At 37.6% G+C, this 24,372-nt stretch overlaps 2 protein-coding genes across 2 annotated transcripts; one reads left to right on the forward strand and one right to left on the reverse strand.

Annotated features, from left to right (window-relative positions):
- The first annotated feature begins 4,816 nt into the window (after window positions 1-4,816).
- On the forward strand, window positions 4,817-8,707 carry LOC145631840 (ornithine transcarbamylase, chloroplastic-like). The gene is made up of 5 exons (XM_081684032.1): window positions 4,817-5,182; window positions 6,396-6,730; window positions 7,516-7,647; window positions 7,838-8,113; window positions 8,305-8,707. The coding sequence occupies exons 1-5, from the start codon at window positions 4,987-4,989 to the stop codon at window positions 8,485-8,487; spliced, it is 1,122 nt and encodes a 373-aa protein (XP_081540158.1). The 5' UTR covers window positions 4,817-4,986; the 3' UTR covers window positions 8,488-8,707.
- A 3,344-nt stretch (window positions 8,708-12,051) lies between these two features.
- On the reverse strand, window positions 12,052-24,205 carry LOC145631841 (ATPase family AAA domain-containing protein At1g05910-like). Its single transcript, XM_081684033.1, has 10 exons — window positions 23,694-24,205; window positions 21,290-21,388; window positions 19,339-21,162; window positions 19,064-19,252; window positions 18,716-18,855; window positions 18,125-18,370; window positions 17,185-17,371; window positions 14,239-14,304; window positions 13,870-14,119; window positions 12,052-12,828 (listed from the first exon to the last, which is right to left on the reverse strand). Exons 1-10 carry the CDS (start codon window positions 23,982-23,984, stop codon window positions 12,428-12,430), a joined length of 3,693 nt encoding a protein of 1,230 aa, XP_081540159.1. The 5' UTR covers window positions 23,985-24,205; the 3' UTR covers window positions 12,052-12,427.
- Window positions 24,206-24,372: the final 167 nt, after the last annotated feature.

The raw sequence follows: 24,372 nt of genomic DNA on the forward strand, positions 1-24,372 counted from the left end.
TTTGTCTTACACAAAGTCTTATATGTGGTTGGTCAAACCGTATGGCAGAGGTTACTTCATTTTGTAACAGGGGTTACTTGATCAGTGTTAAAGGGGTTACTTCCTCAGTGCTATGGGGTTACTCGGTTAATGTTATAGGGGTTACTCAGTTAGTATTACATGGATTACTTGGTCAGTTTATATGGGTTACTTTATTCTTGATGTAAATAACAACTATGCGCCAATACTTAACCTGAATATAGTGATATGCTAACTTTTTTCCGAAAACATAGTGATATGCTAACTATATCCCTAAAAATGTATATTTACTTCTGTTTTCCTCTTTTCAATTTATTTATGATAAAAAAAAAAAAATCTATTTTTTTTTCTACGTTTTAAAAAGTTTAAAATAATTCTTGAAATTTGAGTATTATTAGCAGGGTAGGGATGGAAGAGGAAGGGATACATCAACCTAAAAAATATCACGGGTTCCAACCAAATACACCTTTTTTGTGTTATCATTTACGATTAAACAAGAGAAACTACCGTTTAAAAAAAAAAAAACTACTGAATTTTCACGCATAAGAAGGAAATATGTAAAGAATTGTGTAATCCGGAGAAATTTATAATTCACTATCTCCGCTTGATAAATGAAAAAACTGAATTTGCTATATCGTGTTGTGATATTACGCCTAAATTTGCTATAAATTTTTTTTATATAATTTGTTAATATATAAATAATATAATTTGTTTCATGTTGAATTATTGATTAACCCCATTAATAAAAAAAAAAAAAAAAATATTAGATCCGTTACTTATAATTTGTATAAAAAATGCGCAGCTAGTTGCTTGTCGAAAAACCCAAGTAAATTCCTTTGCTGCTAGATCGAAAAATATGGTACCCTGAAAAAATTGATGTTGTTCATCAAATACATTTGTCGATTTCCAAATCGATTGAAAGAAGAAACTGGGATGAATTGAGTGAGATGTATGGTCAGTCTAATGCCCCAGAATGTTACATGCTTCATAAAGAGTTGAATGACTTGAAACAACATGAGTGTTTCTAATTCTTATGGTAAGCTTCAGATTTATTGGGATAAAATTGGTAGTATTGAGGGATTTCCAGAATGCACATATGGGGCTTTTAATAAGTGTTCATGTAGTATGCTCAAGAAACTTATTGAGAGAGATGAAAAGAACAAGGTGATCGATTTTCTCATGGAACTGAATGAGGGATATGAGAATAAAAAACAGAACATTATAGGCATGGATCCATTGGTTTTGCAGGTTGAGAGAAGGAAATTTCTGGTTTCATGGGATCAACGGTGGAAGCTAGTTCCTTGGCAGTGGGAAAGCAACAAATGAGCTATCCTCAACAAAGAAGCAACTCTAGTAATAACAACTATCAGAGAAGAGAAACAAAGGAGGAGAAAAGCAATAAATGGTGTGATCACTACAGGATGAGTGGTCATACCATAGATGATTCTATATGAGAACTGAAACGTCGCTTTATCTGCAATATGATTAAGGTACTGTACTAGTATTACTCGACTGTAAAGGTAAAGGAGATGGTCATGCTAATGATTGCTGGATGCAGAAGTCTTCTCTCTTGGAGGTGGATTATTTGCTTCCTGGAGTATCTGATCACTCGTGTTATGAGTAAAAAATACCCATGACACGTGGACTAATGGCGTTACGACATATGGCAAGACAAGAAGCTCTAATAAGACCAGTGAGATGCTGACACGTGGCAGCACATTGTTGGTTGGATGAAAATGGATGGATGAAGGAATACAAGCCCATCAACCCAACAGGTGCAACGCACAGATTTGCGACACTTGGCACGATCCTGAAGCCAGCTCAATCATGAGCACATATCCCAAAAACCTATAAATAGGCCTCATTTACTCTCATTTGGGGGCAGAATTTCACATACAATAGAAGCTAGATTTCTCTCTCTAGAGCTTGTATTTCTCTCTCTAGATACCTTTAGTTGTGGAGTATTCTTGAAATATAAAGGAATATTCTGATTAGTATTACAAGTTTTGTAGCATTGTATTTGAGCCTTCCTAATTAATAATATAAATCCATTTTACCCCGAAACATTTGGCGCCGTCTGTGGGGAAGGCACTATACAATGGCAGCACACGTCCCATATGGAGAGAAGATACTTCATAGGGCCTCTACTGCGCCTCTGATGAGGCAGAAGATGAGACCCCCTCCCTAGAGGAGGACAGGCCACCCAAGCGGGAGATTCTCAAAAGGAAACTCAGGCTGCTGCCCTGCCCCCTCTCCTGACCAAGGCCCAACTCAAGGATTTCATGTCTGAATTCAGGCAGTCTCTGGTCTCCCAGGTGAAGGACTTGGTTGCCAAGTCCACCCCTACTCACAAGGGACAGGGTCAGACCAAGCGAGGATGGGGCAGCCAAGAAGGCAAGCCTCAAGAGCCCCAAGAAAAAGTCTGATAAAGCAACAAAGAAGTCACCTACGATAGATTGGAAGAAGATGACTGAGAAAACCAAGTCTAACACCGTACCTATAGTGCCACGACGGGAGGTTTCCCAGACCTTTTTGGATGCTAGGGAGTATCTAAGGGCCAAGAGGCAAGAGAGAGAGCGCATTGAGTTGTCTAATACAACCTCTACTCCTGTCATGACAGACCCTACCTTCAATCAGAGCTCTCATCATCAGACTCATCATTCTGGCCAGTACCGCACACCTACTCCAAAGGTGAAGCAACAGCCCCATTGCATGGAAGAGGTCGGACCTCAGCAGCTTCCACTTCAGCAGCTTGAGGGTGTTCCCCTTTTCCAACAGTTAAACAATCAGTTTGTAAGGATGAATGTGGGATGGAAATCACCCTTCTCCTTGGCCATCGTAACCTCCCCTACATAAAAGCATAGGTAATATATATTAAGACACTTAAGGTAATTGCTGCTTCATAGCGTTGATAGAAGCCTAAGTAACTTTGGGCTCACATTTACTATTTCAAGCATAGGGATTGCTGGACTGCTCCTGTTCCCAAGAAATGTTCTTGGGTCTTAAAGAAAATCCTGAAATGTAGGAATGTGGTGAACTCTGTTGGTGGGTGGTCTAGGTTGCAGCATGGTGCTAAAATGAGCTTGAAACGCTGCAGCAGTTTGCGTCCAATGGAACAGTACCACCAGAACAGAGTAAGGTGCCTCCGGTGCCGGACACTTGTGCTCAGGTTGGTCTCGGCTTTTTTCAGGTAATAAACTCAACAGTCCTCGAAGGGAGCTTCTATTTCTTTTATTTCGCCTGAAATGCGTGATGGATGTTCAGTTGCTAAGCTTACTAAGTTGATAAGTTGTCTGAAGTATGGGCTAGAGCTTGAATCATGTATGCTGTTGGTGATACCTCGTCTATTGGTGCAATTATGCGTTATATTGCTGCAGAATGGAGTCATGTTGCTCAACCTATGGTCTTTTTACATGATGCTGGTTATTTCCTGGTTCATTTTGCTAGTATTGATGATAGGGCTGAGGTCTTTCTTATATGGAGGCCCTCATTCATTTAACAGTAAACCTATAATTGTTAAACAATGGACTCCGGATTTTTCTTTTAACAAGGAGGTTTTACATGTTTTTCACGTTGTCCAATGAGCTTTACATGTTTTTCTTTTTGTTTTTTTTTCTTTATCTTTGCTAATGTAAATCCATTCTTTCACAAGTTCTTGATATAACTCCTTAGGTAGTTTATAAACCTGTAGAATAACATATAAATGTGTTGGAAGAATTTAATGTACACAATTCATATTTTCAATCGAATTTGATGTATATATGATTACCAAAGAATAATATAGTTGAAATATGAATTTTGCATGCTAAATACTATTTTGAATTTTGAAATTGCTTTTTTTTTTTTTTTTATTTCTTAGTTACAATGTAAACGATTGAGATTTTGTTAAGCATTGAAACACTATACGCCTGAATTTCAGAATTTGAAGAAGAGATGATTATTCTCCATTAAAATTTTAGTCGAGAAATGATGGAAAGGTAATGTTCTTAAACTTATCTACTGGTATCTACTGAAATAGATTGATTAAACTACAAATCTGATTTCAATAAATAAAATCCCAAAGTTAATTAATTTCACCCTCATCCCCATTAATTTTCTCTTTCCTCCTTAAACCCTAGTCTTATGGTGGCTTCGTGTTAAGAGCTATGCGTTCGACGGTGGTAGGTTTCAGATCGTGGGTTCGTCGGTGGTTTCAGAACATAGGTTCGTTGGTGGTTTGATCGTGGGTTGTAGATTCATATCGTGGGCGTTGTTGGTGGTAGGTTGACGGGCTCACATCAGTGGGTTCAGATCGGTGGGTTCTTGGTTGGTGGCTCGTGGGTGATTTATTCCAAAACTGTAGGTTAGCTAGGGTCGGTGGGTTTGGTGGGTTGCTGCGGCTCGTGAGTTCGGTGGATTGATGTAGCTTGTGGGTTCTTGGGTGCGGTGGGTCAACAGGGTTCGATGGTGCTAGGTTGTTTTGGTGATGCTGGGTGGTGGTGGTTTCGGTGCTACTGGGTGGTGTTAGTGGTGGTGGGTTCTTTAGTTTAATTTTGGTTGATTTTTTTTTTTTCTTCTTTTTCTTTCTTTCTTACTTATTTTGAGTCGGATATTAGGATCGGATATTAGTCCTTGAAAGCAACCATTGGAGTTGCTCTAATTAGCTTATTAGCTTGGCCAAGCTAATTATTAAACTATCCTCCAATGGTTTGGCTATTAGCTTGAAAATTATTAAAACTGCAAGCTAGTCGCTAAAAGCAACCATTGGAGTTGCTCTATGCCCTTATTTTTCACTCTGCTTAAACTATTTTGCCTAAAACTCCGAAAACTACTCTTTGTTGCCAGTAATAAGAACTAGAGGTAGTATAACAAAAACTACTCTGTAGAATTCGTCATCAATCACTATAACAGAGAATCACTCTCCCATTTTCTCTTTCTTTCTCTCTCCTCTCATTTCTGGTTTTTCACAGCAAAACACAAATTCCAGAAATGGCAGCGATTTCTTCTCACTCTTCTTCACTCTGCTTCGACTCTTCTTCTCTCTCCTCCAAAACTTCCTCTTTCTCCGGCAACCCTCTTCGCCGTTTCTCCGCCACCTTCGCCTCGTCGTCTCCGATTAGTCGCCGGAAAATCAGTTGTCAGACTTCTTCTCTTGCTGCCTCTCCTGCATCTGTTGATGCTCAAGGTGATTTTTTTGTGCTTTTGCTGTGATTATTTTGTAATTTGTGAAATGGGATTGAAACCCTTTTTTGTCTGTCTTTTTGGTGAAGCACATTTGTGGGGTTCTTTAGTTTTTTGCCCTGTTTAGGGAGTCGTAAAGGGTAATGATGTAGACGGGATTTAATCGTTGTTTGGTTTTGGTTATCGGGTATGCGGCTAAGATTTTGATCAACTAAGCTATATGTCATCCACATTTTGTGTCCTTTTATCTTGGTTGAAGAATTGTATTATACTACCTCCATTTTGAAATAGTTGCATCATTGTGACTTTTTGTATTAATCATATACTTTGTATTAACTTTGAACCTTCTTTTTCACTAATGAATTAAATAATAAATCTTATTATATCATAGAATTTAAGTTTTTTCTCAATGTTTATTTTGTAAATTTCATAGTAGTGTAATGTTAAATTATCAATGTACAAAGTTGTGCGTTGACAAACGTGATAATTAAAATGGCGTATCTATTTCCATACGGATGAAGTGTTGATTATGAGTGGAAATCACTTTATTGTTAGGTCTTTGAGCAAATCTGAGAATTTACTTAACTACATTGACAGATTTTTGACAGTTGGTTTGTTAAGTGAAATTGTAAGTGATGATTGCTGAGTTATATTTCTGAAATTAAATGATAACTAGGATATTGTTGTTAAATGCAATTAGAAATGCTGGTTCGTATCTCTAAACTGATTGAGTAGCTGTTATTTAGCTGAGCTTAATGGTCTCTGTGTCCTTTGAAAATTTGCATTGAATTTTTGTCTTGTTTATCTATAATGTGTGATGTAATGTATGATCCGAATGCAATTCTGCTTTTTCTTCCTTTCTTTTCTTTGGGGCTTTTTTTCCCTGTTTTGTGTTTGTACTTGGATATCATTTCTAAAACTTATCCGTTTTCTTGTGGTTTGGTAAGTCCTTATGTGACTCAAAAGCTGTTATTTCTTGATGCAAGTCAAGTTGTTTCATTGAATATATACAAATTGTATGCACATCTGTAATATCTTTCAAATATATTATTGTGCTCGTTTCTGGGTTGTCAATTTATGACTTTCTATTGATTGTCCATCTCCTGCAAGTTACTTTTGTTTCTATATTTGATTGGTTGTCTACTTCATTTTGAATTCTGTGGGTTTGACGCCAACTGCTTTAGAGCCATACCTTGTTCATTCTGTTTCATTTACAGCAAAAACAGCCAAAAAGGATTTTCTGCACATAACTGATTATGACAAGGCTACAATTTTGAAGATCTTAGACCGCGCAATCGAGGTTAAGGCTCTACTCAAATCAGGTGATAGGTCATATCAGCCATTCAAAGGGAAGAGTATGGCTATGATATTTGCAAAGCCATCCATGAGAACAAGAGTATCGTTTGAGACAGGTTTTTTCTTGTTGGGAGGTCATGCAATATACTTGGGACCAGATGACATTCAAATGGGAAAGCGAGAAGAAACTCGAGATGTTGCTCGTGTACTCTCCCGCTATAACGACATCATTATGGCCCGTGTTTTTGCACATCAGGTACGCTGGTGAGTTTCCGTGATGGTCTCATCAAGATTGCTAAAATCAGCAAAATTCCTTTCGTACCTTTTACCTGATGTTCTCTGTGCTCTGTGAATACATTTAATAATCTAAAATATTTTCGGGCAATTAATAATGCTGTAAAGATATTAGCATGGAAAGAAAACTATTACAACAGCTACTTCTTCAAATAAGCTGTGCCAATGGTTTTAATCTTCTAAGAAAAGTTTGATTAATATTTTGCTATCATTGGAGAGTATCGTTCTTCTGAGACAATTGACTAACCTATCTTTGTATGTTAACTCTATGTTCCTAGAAAAAGAGTATTTTCATCTAGTTTTGAGTCAGTGGTTGTGTTTGTTTATACACCTGGAAAATTTAAAAGAGGATAAAGTTTGGTCTAAAAGCTAGATCTATTATTTTTCTTAGAAGGTTAAGTTTAGAAGAGTGAGGTATGCTCTTCTAGTAGTTTAATCTTTGGCTAATCCAAAATAAACATATAAGCACTATTATCAGTACAAGCCCCAGTGTAAAATAACTCTATTAGTGACAGAGGTTTGCATTTCTCAGAACATATACTCCTTATATAATTTGACTCTTTCAAGTGATGTTATGAGGAAAAGAAATGTAGAGTGTCCACATACAGCAGATTGAAACAATTTAAGTTGAACTTATCAGAAAAAAAAGTTGTCTTCCCTCCCTTTCTCTGTTTGATTGCTCTTTCCATCTAGACTTGCAGTAAAGCTGCTATGTGATTGAAGTAATGATTATTTTTTTGGTCACAGGATATTATTGACCTAGCTAAGTATGCAACCGTACCTGTGGTCAATGGCTTGACAGATTACAACCACCCTTGTCAAATAATGGCCGATGCTCTGACTATGATTGAACACATTGGTAGCATAGAAGGAACAAAGGTGAGACTTCTGTTTGTGGCATCAAGAGTGCTATATCTACCTTCTCACATTTCTAGATGGGTCCTACCAAGGCAGGCTGTTATATCTGTGTTATACACTAGTGACTAGCCTTATATTTCATATCTCGCAGCAATTTTTTCTGCATATATTCTGATCAGCTGAGTTGTGGATAATTACTGTGTTTGACCAGGTCGTTTATGTTGGAGATGGGAACAATATTGTGCATTCTTGGTTGCTATTGGCAGAAATTATCCCTTTCCATTTTGTCTGTGCCTGCCCAAAGGGATTTGAACCTGATCAGAAGACGGTGCAAAAGGCTCAACAGGCTGGCATCAGCAAAATTGAAATAACAAATGATCCCAAAGAAGCTGTTATTGGAGCAGATGTAGTTTACTCAGATGTTTGGGCAAGTATGGGACAGAAGGAAGAAGCCGAACATCGTAGAAAAGTTTTCCAAGGATTTCAGGTGAATGCAGATGATATAATGTTATCCATCTTTTTTATTGCGTGGTTGATTATGTTATATTGCATTGATTTACACATCTTGCCTTGCTACTTGCTTTTGGCATTGCTCTGTTGTTCGTTTAATTCGATTCGGTCTTGTAAAGTGGTAAAAGGACAATAAAATTTACATGATGCTTTTGTTATTTCCACTAGGTGGACGAGGCTCTTATGAAATTAGCTGGACCAAAGGCTTACTTCATGCACTGTTTGCCAGCTGAGAGAGGAGTAGAAGTTACTGATGGGGTCATTGAGGCTCCCAACTCAATTGTTTTCCCTCAAGCTGAGAACCGCATGCATGCTCAAAATGCTATAATGCTACACGTGCTTGATGCCTGAAGACATTTTTAGAGCTTTTGCTGCATTGGTAGTCTGATCATCTGATGTCTTTTAGCGGTGTAAGGTAGAACTTGTAGATTCAGATTTGTTCTGCATGTTACGTTTTTGCAAAGGAGGGATTAAAGATTTGCTTAAAATAGCCGTACTCCCATCTAAAAGTTGTGACAGAATTTTCAGGTGGAATGACATGAGAAGAGAAGAAACCATTTATTTCCTAAAACTAATATCTTTCTCCACTATTTTTGATCATTTGTCTCATATACAAGTAGTAGTCACTGTCTTGCTGGTCTACTGATCAGTAAGATTGTGTTCGGAGCTTCCCTATGTGTTCTTTTTTGGGTTAGCAGTATGGCTATGCTCCTGAGTGTTATGTGACCGAAATTGATATAAATAGGAACTGCTTGTGTAAGACTTTTCTGCGAATGTGTTAGTTTATGCATTTTCTAAATAAACAATTCTGCAGATATTCAAACCTAATTGCAGCAAAAATTTACTACACATACATCACACTCGAAATTCTCATATGTGATAAATTACGACGTAAAGAGCATGAAAGTCTCCCCAACTACTAAGATGCCCACTAAGAAGGCTCAAGGTCCATATTCATCTCATTAGAGGCAATTTGAAGGAGCCTCCTAGGTTAGTTGATGCTTATACTTTCCATCTCCCGGCGCCATCAGTACATTGCAATCCTTTTCCGACTTCAACAATGTAACAAGAAGTATAAATCGTGAGCAACTTTGTTGTAATTCCTACTCATCAGGAATACAGACGCAAATTAGGAAAATGGACACAAGAATACTGTCAAAAACAAAACATATTTCTGTACTTGATTACATTCATGTTTTTCCCTTCTGAGTTTTCAATACAGGTACTTAAATCATTGCACCACGTTGCTTTGTTTTGTTGATGCAAGAGCTCATCTGCAAGGAAGAATCCCATTCTTATCAATCATTATCGATAACTTCGAATGTTCTCTACAAGAAAAAAGAACAAAATGCTGTTATAAAAGGGAGCTGCTTCAGTATTTTCTGGTGCAGGTGCTAACAACTAACAAGACAAAAATATTGTATCTCTTATTACTCCAAACAAAACTTGGCTTATCTGTAAAGGAATAGAATATATGACAGTGATCACTGATGGAGACCATGTAATTCTAAAGAGAATGTATGCCAGTATAGTCGATTAGTCGATTGGGAAACTTCAGTATCTTTAAGGAGAAGCTTAGTGGTTAGATTCCTCGAGTTATATTGGTTCTGCTTAAAGATGAAGGTATTAGCTTTCGTCACTCATCTATATCTTAAGGCTATGTTGTCACACGTACACACAAGACATGAAAAATCAGCATCGTCGAAGAAATGCTAAAGTATATCCTAGTCTAGCTCATGAGATTAGTCAGCATCTACAGTTGTGTGCATATGTTACTTCTTCCATAATCCTATCATTGGTTTGGGCAGAACTACGTCGACATTGATAAGTGACAGAAAGAGCACCTTGTCTTGGAATTATGCTGTGAAAGCACCTTTAATATGAATCTTCGCACAAACTGTACTAGTATATATAACAACAGATCTCCTTTCGAGCACCAAATATCACATGGCTTAAGAATTAGGATCTGTTTCGACATGCATGCTTTCTCCACAGTTTTCTTCTGCACAAGCACAACAAATTAGTATGGTTAGAAATGGATAATCTGCATCCTGAGGCTCAACTTTGTACGGAAATCTCCCGCGTTGAGCCTCAGGATGCAGATGATCTGTTGCTTACCAACAAAATCAGTAAAAGTAGTAATACCATCAGTCCATCACAATCTGTGGACTCTGGCTATTGTGATCTATAAGCAAGGTATTGTATCGACGTGTATGATTAATACTCCCTCTGTCGCTATTTTTTGACTCATGTAAAACATTATGTATACATCTTTGGCCAATATTGTATGTATACATCTATTTTATTAAAGTTTAAAGTTTGTAGCTCATGCACTTTGCAACAATATATACAGGTAGTAAATTTTGGATCATAACAGTAAGTTGCTCCTTAAATCATGTTCACAAAAAAAACTATCTTACCATTATAATTCTGTGCATTTACACCGTACAAAACTCGTTATTAAAATCTGAAAGGAATTGGAACAAATAATATATTTATGTAAAGTGGAAATTAATACAGAGTATGTTTTAGTTAACAAAATCATAAGTTGATATAAGAATTATAACAAAATAGCTTGCTCAAGATAACAAACTCAAGAAGATACATGGGAAGTTTAATGATAACTAGGAGATTTAGGACAGTATGTATGATACATGGAGGCACTTGAAGCGCCATGCTAATACACTCCTTGTGCAATATCCATCCATGGGAAACAACGACACGAGTAATGGGAGGCTAACTCTACATACCAGTAAAATCGATCAAGATGGAGAGGAATTATCAATTATGTAAGTATGAATATCGATGCAAGTATTGTTATTTGGATAAAATAAATTGGAGTTGAACTCTAGTGGTGTCCCTTGGATTTGGTTTTACTATTATGACAAATTCGGCAGAGATTTAAGAGCAACTCCAACGGCAAGCTAATTACCAAATTAGCTTGCTATATTTAGATTTTTCAGCTTTATTTTTTAAATAATTAGTATTTTATTAGAGACAATTAATTTCTAAGCTAATTAGCTTAGCTAAGCTAATTTGCTTGGCATTAGCTTGGTCTAGCTAATTATTAAACTATCCTCCAATGGTTTGACTATTAGCTTGAAAATTATTAAAATTGTAAGCTAGTCCCGCAACCATTGGAGTTGCTCTTACATACTGATGATATAATCATGTCTTGCCTTGACGGAAGGTATTATCCAAGAAAAGAGGAGCGGCAGCAACAGCAACAACAACAACAACAACAACAACAACAACAATAACGTTTATCAAATATCAATACATATTAAACCAGTGACAAGACAACGTGTTTTCTGTGCGATTGGCTACATCGTTTGACCGTTTGTAAAATTGTAAAAGAACAAAATAACCCCCGAAAACTCTAAGTGAGTAACCCCTATAACACACCCCTATAACATCATGATGGCTGACAACAAGCTAGCCACATATAAGAATTAACACTAAGCAAATAACAAACACGGCAACATCTTAAATCTAAACCACAAAACAAAGAACCAAAGAAACGAATGCGAATTGATGTATGACTGAATATCACATTGATCCAACAATAACCCAACAAGATATATAAAACTAGATTCATAACAAGATTACATTTTGATACGATCATAAACTCTAACATGCAAGGTATAACTACAACCCAAATAAAGCATTAAATGTGTATATGAAAGTTTACCCCTCTAAAAGCCATAGTTGCAAAGGTTGCTGCGAGAAGAGGGATTTTCTGTACAAGATTCAAATTTAAAGGGAAGAAATGAGGGAAAATATCAGAACTTGACACAAATATAATGGTTTTATGTTTTAAAGTACAAGTGAAAATTGGCACAAACAGTAAGAATAGTTTAGCATGAAGATAGACTCTATCCAGACAAGTTTGCCTCCTTGGAAGCTCATCCTCGACGGTCTCAGAAAAGGGAGGCTAAAAAATACATATCTTCACTGTCCAGTGCCTTCTTTCGTAGTCATCTATTTTCAGTGATCATTTTACATCCAAACTTACTGTCTAAAGCTCTATCAGGGCGTCATAACCAGTAGTACAAAAGAAAGGGTAATAGCGCCTGCATAGAGAGAGAGAGAGAGAAAGAGAGAGAGAGAGAGAGAGAGAGAGAGACCAATGGCCTGTAAGCTGGATTGTGCATTGAACGCTCTACCTGTGTAACTCTTATATTTTCCATGCAGAAAAAATTAAGATCCCGACTTTGTACAATATCTAGTTTAAATAACCTACCAATAGAACCAGAAAAAAGGGGGAGGGGAGGGGGAAAAAAAGCCGAGATCAAAAGTTGGTCTCATCCTGAGAGAACTTTGACAAAAATTGGAGAACCTTGGCTTTGGGATTCTCAGAACCTGCAGCGGATTTTGTCTCAAAAACACCCTTTATAATACGGGTATACAGCCTTTCAAGCTGTGGAATACCATATGCTTCAGTGTGCTTCAAAAATTGTTGCTTGATCACTTCCACTTGGCTGCTGGAAGTATCTCCGTCTTCCATATTCACATCATCTTCAGGACATCTTCCACATCTAAGTTCCTCTAATTCCATGGGAGTCTCAGATTCATTACAATTTGCAGTTGAGGTCTCTGGTCCTGTGCGGGTGGTAAACTTAGCTTGAGCCTCTTCGGATGATGGTGAAGGCAATGATTCTAGGTGTTCGGCTTTGTCTTCATCAGCTGCAACTGAAATTTTCCAAACACAAACCAAGATTTAGGGAAGGATTCTACAAATATCAGAGTTTTTCATGCTCAAACCTTGAGTGCATCACAAAGATAAACTAAAAGATATAGGAGTTTCAAGAACTTAGGGAAGAAAAGTCTAGCAAAAAATCCTTAAACTGAAAGAAATTTGCTTTGATATATTTAGCTAAAAGTATTAACACTACTGATGAAAATTCATCTTGCCCTGTGAATGCTATCCAAATTTACAAAATCATCCAATTAATTTTTCATAACTTTATCATATCTTTAAACTAAAAATTCAAGCATAACCAGACAGGTCCAGAAGCAGTCGCTGGCACGAGGTCCGTAGAAGCATTTGAAATATTTTTTTTTTTGGTTTGTGCAATTGGTGCGTATGTTTGCAACAACACATGTATGGGCAGGGAACTCTTATATCATCACAACTTTCAAACATTTTAAGCAAAATCCAAAATGTCCCTGGAAGTGTGTCCAGAATCACAGACCACCAGCAAACATATATACTAGCCAAATTTACAATATCATCAAAGTATGAGTCTGCCAAATATTACTACTTTGTAATATATATGAAAGATTTCAGAAGCATGGTATTGCCTTTCAAAGATATTAAACAAAAAGTAGACTCCAAACTTAAAAATCAGCTACAAGATTACAAATTTTTTTCAATACTGCAGTATATTTAGATGTCCACCAATAGCCCAAATTTAGTTGATACAATGACCTTTTCAAAAAGCAGGAATGAAGGATCATACCACAACATTGCCTTTCACAGAAGTAGACTCCAAACTAATAAATAGGCTACAAGATGACAAGTTGACAACGTCTAAAACGTACTTGCCAAGATCACATTTATTATTTTCAATATAAAAAGTTTGAATGGATTTGAGACTGCAGTTCTGCTTAAGTTTCATTTAGATGTCCACCAATAGCCCAGATTTAGTTCATACTAAAACCTTATCAGAAAGCAGGGGTGAAGGATATACCACAACATAAAACCCAAGCAAAGGGAATTAAGGCTTGTACCTGTGGAGATAGTGTCAACATTCTTCTTTGGTCTTTTTAATGCTTCGTAACTTTGATCTAAGTTAACCTCTGGCTGGACATGACGGAGCCGAGCACTCGCTCTAGTCACAGTTAATGTTTGAACAACGGGATTTTGCTGAAGAGCAGAGCCTCCATAACCATCAGGCATTTGACTAGGGCCTCCTTGAGCAGCAATCTTGTCACAGAATGCCACAAGTGCAGGATCTATCTGAGAGAGCATTCCTTGCACCTAAAGAGCATACCAACAACAAACAACATATAATTAATCAACGAAATCCCAAATCAAAATTCAGATACAAGGTAACCACATCAGAGAATATAGTGACACAGATAAAAAAGAGAACATACTGCATCTCGAAGCTCATGTGCTCTGCTAACAATCCTAGCTCCATTATAATCGTCTCCGTTGTATGCCTGATGATGATAAACATGATAAAAAATACAATCAATTAAAAAAAAAAAACCCATAAAAGTTCCTTTTAAACCAAGAAATTAAGTGGTTAGCACAAACATGACATATGTAAATCAAAATTAATGAGTCAGTTGGAACTTGGAAGTACACCAAAAAAAAAAAAAAAAAAAAAAAAAAAAAACCACTCAACCTTTGATCCCCCTCCCTCCCCTCCCCTCCTCAATCAGGACAAGGGAAAAAAGGAAGGAAATGAAGATGAAAAAGACTTAACAATGCAGTGAGGGTACATAAGTAAGAGGATTTTTAGGTGACTCTTACCATGTATCATTTGATATAAAGCCAGCTCACAATCTCACAATAATAGCAAGATTTATCAAGTTTAAAATTTGGGAAATTCTCAATGGTAGCCTCCTACTATTGCTTATTCTCAATGATAGCCAATTTTTTTTTGGATTCTCAATGGTAACACTACTTTTTAAAAGTTGCAACTGTAACCTTATTACCTCTAAACCGTTAAAGACCCGTTAACTTTACTGTTATCAAACATTTTCTCTCTTAACCCTTAACTATTTTCTCTCTCCTCCTCTTCATTCCATGGCAGCCATCTCAAACCCCAAACCCTCCACCACAACACCCTCCACAGTCCACATACACCCACCCCTTCTATGTCCTACTTCCCCCGCAATGCCACCCCTTCAAGTCAACTAAACCAGCCCAAAACAACAACATCAATACTTACACATAAACAACCACCAAACAACCACCATGTACAACTACAGCAGCCTACAATAACCACCATTTGCCACCTCTCTTGACTCCAATCCACAACAACGGCCACACAAATTGCGGCTTTCACACCAACACCACTATCATAGCCCCAACGCCGCACCTCAACTGCTTGAAATTCAACAAAAATGGAGGTCGATAAATCTTCAATTTCTTTCAATCACAATCATAAAAATTATCCCCAATTAAAACCCTAGAATTTGATGAAAATCATCTTCATTTTTTCTCGCATAGATTCAACGTTGGATTCAAATCAAGTTCCTGTGTAATTCTCTCTCCAATCCTCTATTTCGGCCACATTGACGCATATAATTCAAATTTAACGGCGACGACAATTGAGATGAAGAGGAAGATGAAATTGAAGCATGCAAAGAGGGGATAGGGGAAAGAGGATGGCCGGGTGGGGTGTCGAACGACAGGGAGAAACACCGGTGGATTATTGGTGGAACCGTGGAGGGGGAATGAGAAAGTGGTTGGGAGGGAGGGGGAGGGTGGCTGGGCAGTGAAGGGGAAGGGGTGGGTATTATTATTTATTTACTTTTTATTAAAAAAAATAAATTAACTTTAGTTTAAATTAAGTTAGATTCTTAAAATAAAAAATAAAAAATTAGATTTAACAGAAATTTAACGGAAAAATATCATTAAGGTTACGGTTGCAACTTTTAAAAAGTAGAGTGCTACCATTGAGAATTCAAAAAAAAATTGGCTACCATTGAGAATAAGCAATAGTAGGAGGCTACCATTGAGAATTTCCCTTAAAATTTTATAGAGATTTGAGGTTGAAATTAATTGGCAAGTACCTGAAATGACTAAATATATCATGAGCAAGGAGCAAAAATTTCCCTTATTTTGGTCTGCTTCCTAGTAATATGACCCATTTCAAAACTGCATCCTTTTCTAATGTTAATAAAATAACTCTCACTATCCTTTTTTTTCTTCTTTCCCATTCCCAATAACAGTACAAGTTGTCATGAACTCACTCACTGATAGGTCTCACAACTGCCTTCGCTGTGAATTTCACCACCATTACAACCTGCATAGATCTGAGAGAACAGGTATAACAGCAATCATGGTTTCTGAAGAAAGAACGACAGTGAGAGAGATATGAGAGGAAGTCGGGGAAGGAAACTGTACACTACCACCAATAACAAATAAGATGGAGTGATGATAATGCTGGTTAATGACACTCATTCTATGACAGTGATCAGAGTGCAGAACAACTCTAATGGTAGTTGGCCAATGGATTGAGGTATGACAGTATGATAATGATGATGATGACTAAGAGAGTGGCGAAGATGCGAAAAGTTACCTTAAGAGTGAACCAAGGAAATACGGTACCCAGCAAGGAAACACAGTAACCTCCTATGCCCCAATCATCATTATCCTCAACGATTACTCAAAAAAAAAAAAAAAAAAAAAAAAAAAAAATCATTATCCTCAACGAGTCAATGGCCTCAAATCCACCCTCTCAATTCCACCAGATATTTACTCCTATTATCCTCTCATTTACCCCCAATCCAGGTATCCCTTCTTAACAAAAGTTACACTTTCTGGCTGTTATCTCCATCTTGCTTCTCATTCAATAAATTCACCTAATAATTGTGAAACGTCTTCTACAATTGCAATTTATGAAGAAGATAATAATTGATACCAAATTATTGCTATGACTGTCTGGTAATCTGGTTGGCTTCTAGATAATGAGCTTTTAAATTATTAGTGGAAGAGAGTCCTCTTTTCAGACTAATAGCAGCCCTCAACCCCAACAGTTTCTTACTTCTAATGCCCAGACCGTTTATAAAAGATATACAATTCAGTTCCAGGTGCAATCAATTTCAAGTATTATTCCGGATTAAGGTATTTCACTAGTAGGAAATATAAGATGGCTATGTCTCATTAGAATATCTCAAGTGAAATTAAGGAATGTAAAGATAATATTGCAATCAGCTCAGCATTATAAAGGCAATGTCCCATTGGCATATTTCAAACAATAATAGTAAGAGTTGAGAAACTTGTAATAGGCAATGACAATGGGTGGATCAGCATAGAATGCAACATTAGGGGAAAAATATAGGATTTTAGCTGAATAAGCTACACACCTTTGCATTGTGTAATATCAGTTCAACATCGTGCAGAAAATCAAAACTTTTTATGTATCGGCCAGAATCTACACGTTGAAGCAATGTAGCCATGTCCATAGGATTTTGGATGATGGAGCGATAATTTGGAGCATCCTCATCTGTAACTGGATAATGGAAGGCACTAAAACGTTTATCATATAAGATCCTGCACAAAATTGTAATCAATAACAATTAATCAGTGCCAGATTTAATACATTGAAATCCAAAACACAGACATAACAAGGTCTCCCTACTGTCTTTATCAAAACATACAAGATTTCTGGAAACAGAACATGCAGCATGTGTCAGCATGAGAACATTATACTGGAAATAAAAACATTTGTGTACATCGAATAGTTTGGAGAAAGAGGTTGAAGGTATAAACCAAAGAAAATGAGTTGTACATGAAATGGTACATAAATATATGCCCATGAAGGAGGCAAGTCAAACCACTAGCCTAAGTACAATTCCTTCAACCAATTGGCAACAGAAAAAATTATTCAACAACTCATAAGGTGGTTTCTTCATCTATTTACCTCCAACGTGGAACAACAAACTTGAACAAATATATATGGCGGTCACTAATTATCCTGACATATGAATCCTTCTGTTACTTCAGCATAATGGCAAATTAAAACCCCTAGCATGATTAAAGAACCAAAACTAACAAAACAAGACAATCTAGATTTTGATACCACACATCAAAATCATGAAGATATAGTTCTATGCCATGCCCGTGATAGAGGAGAATTAGAGCCACTTACAAGACAAAATGATTTTCTACCTAAAACATATGCCAATGAGTAGAGTTACTCCCTAAGGATATAAGATGGGATTTTTACCCCTCTACTCCAATGAGGACAATTCACATCAGTAGTCATAGGCTTGCAAAGTTGGACTTGAGAAAAGGAAAACTCACCTATTGCACACATCTCTAAGACACATCCTCAGTCTACGAAGTGCATGCTGTTCTGCTTCTACCTTAGCTTTTAACTCAGAGATCTTTGGGCCACTAGCAACCTTAGGAGCTTTAGGGAGCTCAGGAAGTGACGTTGATGTCTTGGGTGTTTTTGTATTAGCTTCAGATGGTACCGACAAAGATGCTTCAATTAGTCGATCAAAGAACAAAGACAGATCTTCATTTGATGGTCCATCCACTTTGTAGCTGGAAAGAAAACCAAAGGAATTCAAAATCATTTGAATCTACAAATTTTGACAAACATACCAGGCTAAATACAATATTAGAAAAAAAATTACAAGAATCACATTATGACACTATTAAGATTTTTGCAATTAGAGGTTCTGAAGTGATCATATTAATGATTGCCTTTTGAGAAACATCCAAATTCAAGATAGTTTACAGCATGAGTATTGTAGCTCTAACCCAAAAAAAAAAAAAAAAAAAGCAGTTCAATTTGTGTACAATTTTTTTAAAAAACCTTTTAAAAAACCTTAGCATACTATCAAAGCTGAACTAGAAGGAGCACATAGTAGGTAGTAGGAAGTATACATGCTACGTTCAGAAAATATTCGATGCCGTTCGTCCACATCAGGGGGTAGATCTGAGGTTGTTCCGAGTAACAATATAGGTAGCTCAGATGGCAATTCTTCTAGCAGAGTGAGTAGGACCGCTCTTAGCTGATCATGTGCCTGACAAACAATATGACTGAGTCAAAAGAGTATCATGAAACTAGGAATTTCAAACACCTATAATTAATGCCCCATAAAATGAAGTAAATTAAGCATGCAGAGCTATAATATAATCTGCTTGCACGTGTGTGCAGCGCGTAACGGCTTAAAGGTACAAGATTATCTACACATGCAAACTGAGAGAAAGACCTATAGATTGTGAACTTACATTTTCCCACCAAAGATCATAATGAGGCAAATATAGAATAGATGGTGTAGTCCTTCGTGCTTCACTAATTATATGTACCAAAGCCTCTTCAGGTGTCTTTGCACTAGGGTCTGACAGCAGAGATGGAAGCCCAAGAGAGTGAACAGGAAACTTCTCCATCTCATGTAATATAGCAGGTCCTAGATGATCCTGTACAACTAAAGAAGTGAGTGAACTCAGCTTTAATTCATACATTACTGATTATTACATATTTCAAAATTGCTAAAGAGAATTACCATCCCAACACCCTCGTTTCCACATAACAGAAACCGAGGCCTGTAAACCAGTGGAATAGCAGAGCCGTAGGAGAGCATTGATAATTTTGTCAATTCAGATGAAATAGCGGAAGCAGGGAATATATCTGATATGTGTACCATGGCCTTTTGGAGGTGTCTTTGCAGGCATGGAGCGACAACAACTGATAAAGGCCTCGAATGAACTATGGAGCCTCTATGAGCAGCAGGGGTAATTGTTGACATAGCATCAAAAAAATGATATTTTTCTACCCTAACTGATTCAACATCTATCAGAAATTTGTCATCACTGGTGTACACCTGAGGATATTTTTCACGAAATGCACGAATGGCTGCTTCAGTGCAGAGTGCTTTTAAATCAGCCCCACAATAACCCACACAACTTGCTGCAAGTTCTGTCCTTAGTTCCCTGGTTGGAGGGTGCATCCACTTGCGTGTGTGAATATCTAAGATTTCAGCCCGGGCATCACAACCAGGCAAGGGAAAGTTAAACTCGCGATCAAATCGACCAGGTCGACGCAAGGCCCCATCAATAGCATCAATTCTGTTTGTAGCTCCGATCAAGACAACTTGTCCACGAGAATCGAGGCCATCCATCAGAGCAAGCAAAGTTGAAACTATAGAATTGTGGATTTGCTCCTGTTTGCTTGACCTCACTGGAGCAAGCCCATCTATCTCATCAAAGAAAATGATAGATGGTTGATTCCTTTGGGCTTCTTCGAAAAGAAGTTTCAACTGTCGTTCGGCTTCTCCAACCCATTTGCTGAGAACATCAGCTCCCTTACGCATGTAAAAGCTCACTTTCTGACCAGCTTTTGAAGCAGCACAAGCTAATGCTCGTGCAATTAGAGTTTTCCCAGTTCCTGGGGGTCCACACAATAGGACACCTCTAGGTGGGGTAATACTATAGCTTGCAAAAAAATCCGGGTAAAGCAAGGGAAAGAAGACCATTTCCTTTAACGCATCAATGTATTCTGAAAGCCCACCTATCTCATCGAAACTCACACTATCATCAACTTGCAAAGGCTGAATATCTGCTCCTCCCTTTGAACTCGGACCGGCAGTCTGAACTCCAGGTGTCAAAGAAGTAAAGGAATCAGCTTGGTGACCCCAACCAGATGCAGCAACATTCAACCCCCATGCAGTTGCCCCATGCATATCTAGCCCTCCCATGAGCCAAGGAGGCCCAGCTCTACTTCCACTCCGAGCCCAAGGAATTGCTGGTCCTTGGTCCAACTCATCCACAAGAAGAGAGTCATCAGAGTCATCAATCCTACTAAAACGATGACGCTTATGGACTCTAGTGCCACCCCTTCCCACAACCCTATTGACCTTGTTTCCCATCCCATGATGCAACACTCTCCGAGGAGATCTTGGTCTATGTTTACCCTCCTCCAAAGACATCCTGCGGACCTCTGCCCGATTTCGAAGATCATAGCGCCTTCGCCCATCCTGCTCTTCTTCACCTTCATCATCATCACCATCTTCTTCTCTTTCATCCTCCTCTTCACCCTCCCCACCCTCTTCAGCTTCACCTTCACCTTCATCATCACCCTCAACTTCATCATCATTATCATCACCATCATTCCCATTCTCTATTTCATCTTGATCATCTTTTTCACCTGAGCTACCTTCTACATCATCAAATGCAATTCGCCTCCCATTTGATTTGGAATTACGAGGACGCAGACCTTCCCGTCGCGGTGTGGATTTAGTTTCAATAACTTTTCTGCGTTTAGGAGTTGATAATACATCCAGAGCAGCACTGTTATCAATCCGGCTTCTAGTACTGTATTTTCTAGGTTCCTGTAAAGAACGAACGGAAAAGATCATTAATTTGCAAGATAAATCATGTCCAATTGAGCATGAAAATGGAGCTGAAGCTCAAATTTTAAACTCAAAAATACGCTTACTAGTTAACTTTAAGCTTTACCATTAAGTCTTCATCTGAACCAGAGCTATCTGTATAATCTCCCAAATTAACAGATACTCTCCTCTGTCTGGTTGAGCGCCGAAGGTTGGTTGCATCCAGCTGAAAAGAAAGGACCAGCATTAGATCAAATTGACAAAAGGCATAATACATCATCAAGCTTCTTGATTATACATACATAGTCGGGTCACCTGATGGGGAAAAAAATGTCTCAAATGCACCTCAAAAAAGCATTCATCATACATAACTCAGCATAACTTAATCACTTATCATTACCACAATATTAAGTAGCATATCAAAGCACACAATAACAGTTAATAAAGATCACGGAGGGATGATATTCAGAGAGCACAAAGTCTGAAGCTACAGCAGCTGTACCTCTTATACTTCTATAATCAAGACTGATAAACATTATAAGCCCCCTCCCACAACAGCCATACATGTGATACATATACTTCTATTTTTACTCCTGCGAATATGAGACAGATGAAGTATGATATCAGCCCATTACTATATATAAAGTTAATCTCATAGCATACACCAGGGGCTTAGGCTGTAATGAACCATTTTAGGAAGTTCCTTAACTCTTGCCTCTATGGTAAAATTCCAGAATCATGTCATGACAACACCCCCAACATACAAGAACCTTTGCAGGTTTACAAATTTTAGAGCACCAACACGGAAATTTCCCGTTGCATGTCAGGTAATATGGTAAGAGGCGGATTTATGTATTGTAAAGTGCTTCCTGTGTGTGGAACAGGCATCTAATCATTCTTTAACTCATTAATTTAGCCAATAAGACCTTGACTATAAAGGCAAAACACACACACATGATGCTTGGACAGTTCCCAAAGTCCCAGCTCACCATAAACTAACTACATCTCAACAATTTATATAGGTATTACTTCTAAATGTGCTTGAATAAGAAGTGGGAAGTGGCTCAGCTACACTAAAGAGATCAGCAGTAAGCACGATGATGGTGGGAAGTGTGAAAAGAAACATCTAGTTCAGAGGATACAGTTTTGAGTACTCTTTGATGTTTGGTGTCCTAAATGCTATAATTATTACCAGGTAGTTGGAGATTTTCTCATCTTCAGTTTTGTGTTGCAATGTTTTCAATTGATATCTACATAGTATAATGGATTTTCAATACAAAGGTATGATTAAGCACACTAATTGTTGCCCTTAGCATTACAGAAATAGTTTCACTTTTCTTCCCTTTACCACTACAATCATATTATTAACTTTTTTTTTTCCCAATACTTTTGTCCTGTAAGATGAATTAGGGCCCTAACAGAGGAAGATTTAGATTAGAGTCCCAGATTTCACTAATGAGAGAGGAAATATTTATGATGAGTATGAGAAGCTTAATATAATGTGCCTACTTGCATATTTTCAAACTCAAGCTAACAAAGAGCTCTTGTTGCCAGTGACAATAAGGCCCTACTAGAAAAAATTGAAAAGCCAGCTTAAAGTAGAAATACAGCCATTAGCTGAAAACCTGCTAGCTGATGAACAAGTGGATTGATTGTATTAGATGTGGTCGGGTATTATTTGAAAGCCTAGCTGAAAAACGAGCACACTTTAAAGGAAATTGGATGTAATAAAATATCAAATTATCCCTTCATTAGATATTGCTTACACCATTTTCCATCCCCAAAAGATTGTCCCCATTGGCCCACGGGGACCAAAACTTCACTTTCACAAAGATACTTTAGGTCCCACCAATTTCTCTCTCATCATTTCCACTCAATAAAGTAAGATATGGCTTTGGGGAAAAAAAATTAGGGACGGAGGGAGTATATTCTCTCTTCATAAACTAAACAAGTCTTATGCCTCATAGTCTAGTGTTTCTCCACTCTTACCTCCATCCCCTCTTCTCCTTAGTCTCGACTTTACTCCTATTCGCTACACCTGTTGTTACTTAAGAAAGCTCATAGCCTCAAACTTACACACTAACAACAATTAAAGATACTAAACTCATATTTACAAGAAAACAATTATTAGTAAGCTAAACCCAAATGATACCAATAAAAGAGCCTCCAAACCAAACCAACGATAACTGAAAACATTCCTCAACCCACATCAGCCAATAAAAACACGAAATGTACCATTTCCTAACAAAAATCTCCACATATTCACCCTCTTCACAGTTCAACCTAACAACATATGTCACTACAGCAACGGATTCCACGATAACGAACCATAACCCGAATAACAAACATACAGTAACCAAAAATCCAAACCTCCCCATTCCCTAACCCCAACTAAACACACCCACAAACAATTAGTTGTATCTCATTCAACCTAAACATAACATACTAAGTTCCAAAACATTAAAACACATAAAATCAAAGTATTAACCAAGATAATCAAAATAACAGGAATAAAGTTAGACAAAGCATACATTAGAGATAGACTTGGAAGAGTTATGAATGGGACGGCGACCACCCGGCTTCAAATACTTGGCAATGTGAGCAGCAGCAGTCCTAGTTTTCACCTTCTTCCTGTTCTTCCGACGATACCCCGGCGAGTTCTTGAAGTAAAATGTATTTCTCATCACCGGCTTTCGAACCCGACTACTGGTTCGTTTCTCCATTCCATTGCTGTTATTGTTATCATTGTTATTGTTATTGTCATTGCTAACAGAAGCGACGACTCCATTTTCATCTCCATTGTTGGATCGCTTCGAATGCATAACTCAAAAAATGCAGCAATTTCAGAGTGTTCTGCTCGCCGGAATTCGGAGCGGAACGTTTTGGGAAGGATTAATCGACATGCATGTTTGAGATTGGGGAAGAAATTGGAAACCCTAGATCGAATTAGGGGAGATACTTGGATTGTTTGGGGAAGAATTTGGGTTTGAAAATTGGGGGTTTATGAGGAGAGAGAAAGTGGAGGAGAGAGAAAGAAGGGAGAGTGACAAATGTGAAGAAGAAAGTGGGGAAATGAAATTAGTTTGGGTTTTTGAAGGCTTCTTCCGATGTTCTGATATTATAGGGAGGGAAGAGAAAGGGGGGAAACAGGGTGAGAGGTTTTTTTTTTTCTCTTTTTTCTTTTTTTGACTTTCGTCAGTTACATTTTGT

Source organism: Chenopodium album, chromosome 5 (genome assembly GCF_948465745.1).
Source record: "Chenopodium album chromosome 5, dcCheAlbu1.1, whole genome shotgun sequence".
NCBI lineage: Eukaryota > Viridiplantae > Streptophyta > Magnoliopsida > Caryophyllales > Amaranthaceae > Chenopodium > Chenopodium album.